Here is a 3,744-nt window from a genome sequence, read left to right on the forward strand (position 1 = left end):
CCTTGGAATAGAGGAATAGTCGTGCGATCTGTTTTGTGGAGAAGAAGAGAACAGCATGCGGTGGTGGTTGAGTCTCTCTGTTGATGTCTTCCGCAAAGTCATCTCACTGAACCTTTATTGTAGAGTTATTCTATAATTCCTTCAATCTTATTCCGACCCCTCGAGCTTTCTCGGCCTCTTTTTACCTCACTCTTTTGATTTTCAATGGGATCCAGCTTCTTTGTCGTTGTTCCTTGTTATGTCCGTCAGATTAGTTGAATACTAGTGGACTTTTTTCCCATATTTCCTTTCGAATCGTTTTCTTCGCAGTAGATTTCTTGTTCTGTTCTATTTTCCATTTCATCTCCCTGGTTAGCTATATTGGGTTTCTATTTCTCGGTGATAAAGATCCAGTTTTCTGTTAGATTGGTCTCTCTCTTGTTAAAGTATTACGGACTCTTGAAGGCTTTTGTTCTCTAGGACAGTTGGGTTTCCTTTCCTCATAGTGAAGTGTTTGAAAGTAGTTATGGTAAGCCAAGCAGCGAGCCAGACAAGATTTCGGGCAATGAAACACGAAAATGGGATTGCAGGGAGCGCGACCATTATTGTTAGAGTAATAGCTTGCTTTCAACCTCTCCAAGACTGCCAGGTTTGTAGTAGATTATTGGATACATTTAATCGAATTGCTTTTGAAAGAATGGATACGCATTAGTAAATATTATGGTCATTTTGTTGTATTCTCATTGTCAATTTAGAAAATCCCTTGCTCCTTATATGATGCCTACTAATTATATTTCTTGGGTTTTTGCCAGGCTGAATATTTCCGTCATTTGCTCAAACCTGTTACGTAGATTACTTTTGCACAGTAGTGTTCGAGTTATAAGCTGGAGTTTTTAGTTAGTTTCCTTCTTCCTGATAGAGAGAGAATATAATCAGCTATTTCTAGGCCTAAAACATCCTTCGGGTACGATTTATGTTGTCCGGTTCATGAATTTTATTTGGTCTTCTAATTACATTGATAAATTGTTAAGTCTTATGATGGTGTTTGTCTTTTAATCTCTAGGTGATTGTTTTGGTTGGATGGGAGGAGACTGTGGAACCTGGTTTCCTCAGCTGGATTTTCATTGGCAATCATCCAATTTGAATTCATTGGGTGCTCCCCTTGACATGGGGCAGCAAAATCCCATCTCTGCATATATAAACCCTGGCACTAATATGGCTTCTACAAATGGGACTGTGCCAGTATATGCATCTTCTAAACTACTACCGCATTCTCGGGTAGGCCAAGCAAATGAACCCCATGGTTGGTTTTATTGTTTGCCTCGATTCCGGCAATCCTTCACTCCGTACTCAAACTACACCATTGGCGATGGCAGACTTCCTGCTGACCCTTATCGGAGCTGCGGGGAGCCCATAACACCCAATGCAGGGTCTGATTGCGGCCAGAAGAGGTTTGTTGTTGTTGATCAATCGAGGGACCAAACCACTTTGATCTTTAGTTCTGGGATTGGGTCTCCTGTCCAGTGCCTTACTTCTTTGAGGCCAAAACCTAATGCCGCTTGTAATATGAATGGGGAAGATCTTGGGATTAAAAGAGATTCGAATTATCTCGCGGGACCAATATTGACCGACGAATTTAATGAAAATCCCAGAACTGATTTGCAAAGCGAGATGCATGAAGACACAGAAGAACTCAACGCCTTGCTTTACTCAGACGATGAGAGTGATTATACTGAAGAAGATGGTGAAGTTACTAGCACAGCTCATTCACCCTGTACAATGGCATCTCATGATAAGAAAGATTGGTACGAGGGAAGTGCTGAAGAAGTTGCTAGTTCTGCTGGACCAACTAAAAAGCGGAAACTATGTGATGGAGGTTATGATCATTTGCCATCACTGATGGACACTGCAAGTTCTATGAAACCCGATGGAACCTTCGACGAATATGAAGCTGATGCGGAATCTAGTTGTGCCAATGGCAACAATGCAGGGTCAGGAGAAACAGGTTGCTTATCAGGCAGCAAGAAGATGAAGAAGGAGAAAATACGCGAGACTGTGAACATTCTGCAAAGCATGATTCCTGGTGTTCGGGGCAAGGATGCAATTGTTGTTCTTGATGAAACCATCCATTACTTGAAATCTTTGAAGCACAGAGCCAAGGCTTTAGGACTCGATGCTCTCTGAGATGCAGGATATATTAAAATTTCCTAGTAGTGTTATAAGTAGTACGTGGCATTATCAGAGTTCTAAGTGGCATGTTGGGTGTGAATTTGTGAAGATAAAGCTTGAATACACCTTCCAAGTCTTTGTTGAATGATTAAGTTGGAAATCAGCAGCCTTGGCTTGTAGAATCTATTCGCTCTTTGATTTCTAGAGAGAGGAAGGAAGAGGTGCGGTATATTATGTCCCAATAAAGGGTGGTGAATCATTAGTCTTGTCTTAGGGTCTAGAGAAAGTAATACTGATCACACCTGGGCGTGGGATGTGGGGTGTGGATGAGAAGACTGGTTGTTGTTCCTGAAGGGGACCCAGATAAGAGAAGAGCGTGCACGCCCCTTGGGTGTCTTGGGACCCAATTTACACTTTCACTTTTCTCACTCTTTTTGTATTCTTGTCATGTTTAATTGCTTGTGGGGTTATCTTTTTCCCTTGATGTAGAAATCTGCACCAGCCAAAAAGCCGTCCACTTCATCATGCAACTTGCTGGAGAGGGCCCTGAAAAATTCACCATTTTCACGCATCCTTTGAAGCCCAAAAAGCTCTTTTTGGGGGAATTTTATTTTCCTATTTATGGTTTATTATTATTATTATTGTAATTTGATCGTCGGACGAACGGCTGTTGTTGTGTTTATTATTATTATTATTATTATTATTACTAGTAGTTTGTGTTTTTGTGGTGGTTTTGGTTGTTAGAATATGATGATAATATCTTTGTTGGGTGTGATTTAATTTGGTTTGTTGGGTTGTGTTGTCTCTTTGCCTTTGTTCCTACGTCGCATGCACGCATTTATTATCACTAGACAGCGATGTGTTTTGTGATTTCTTACTTCATTGCCGTTTCATGTGCACCCAATTTCTGCTTCTTCGCTGAGATGATGACTCGGAGGGACCACACGGTTGCATTATTAGGGAGAGGATGCATACGTGAAATGAGCACATCCTCAAAACTAAATCATGTTAATTGGTTTTCCTATTTTTAAATTATTCTTTTACTTCTATATTATATAACTCATTATGTCATTGATGTGATTTGTCGATTTATAATTTATAAAATAATATTATTTTTACACATAATTTATTGGCTGAACTGAAATGGTTCTATTTGTAATCGATTCAAATGTATATACTACTAAAATGATTTGAATTGTCCTTTGTATTAAATTTGATCGTTATTTTGGATAAAGTATACTTAGGGTGGTATAATATATGAGGATAAAGTGTAATTTAACCTATTTTACTCATATAGCTTGCGTAAATTTCATTTTTCATCATTGATTTTGAAAAATCAAACTTGGGTCTTGTTTTATTATTTGCAAATTTTATGAAAATAACATTACTTTTTTTTTAAAAAAAAAATTATACGGGTTTTTTTTTTTTTTTTTTTTTTTAACATGTTCGTACTATAGGTAAATTCGAACTAGTGATTTTTGCTTCATAAAACATGATCTTCGGTTGATTGAGCTACTCTTTAAGAATCGTTTTTTAACATAAAGTTAATAGTTAGTTATTGTCAAGTTGGCTTGTTTATGTATATACACTAAAAAT

At 38.2% G+C, this 3,744-nt stretch overlaps 1 protein-coding gene across 1 annotated transcript; it reads left to right on the plus strand.

The window, feature by feature from the left end:
• The first annotated feature begins 834 nt into the window (after positions 1 to 834).
• On the plus strand, positions 835 to 2,860 carry LOC132189382 (transcription factor bHLH143). Its single transcript, XM_059604111.1, has 2 exons — positions 835 to 943; positions 1,043 to 2,860. Exon 2 carries the CDS (start codon positions 1,060 to 1,062, stop codon positions 2,161 to 2,163), a length of 1,104 nt encoding a protein of 367 aa, XP_059460094.1. The 5' UTR covers positions 835 to 943; positions 1,043 to 1,059; the 3' UTR covers positions 2,164 to 2,860.
• Positions 2,861 to 3,744: the final 884 nt, after the last annotated feature.

Source organism: Corylus avellana, chromosome ca8 (genome assembly GCF_901000735.1).
Source record: "Corylus avellana chromosome ca8, CavTom2PMs-1.0".
Lineage (NCBI taxonomy): Eukaryota > Viridiplantae > Streptophyta > Magnoliopsida > Fagales > Betulaceae > Corylus > Corylus avellana.

Bases quoted from the DNA above. Each gene is read 5' to 3' on its own strand.
- LOC132189382 (XM_059604111.1), top strand. From the start codon at position 1,060: ATGGGAGGAGACTGTGGAACCTGGTTTCCTCAGCTGGATTTTCATTGG.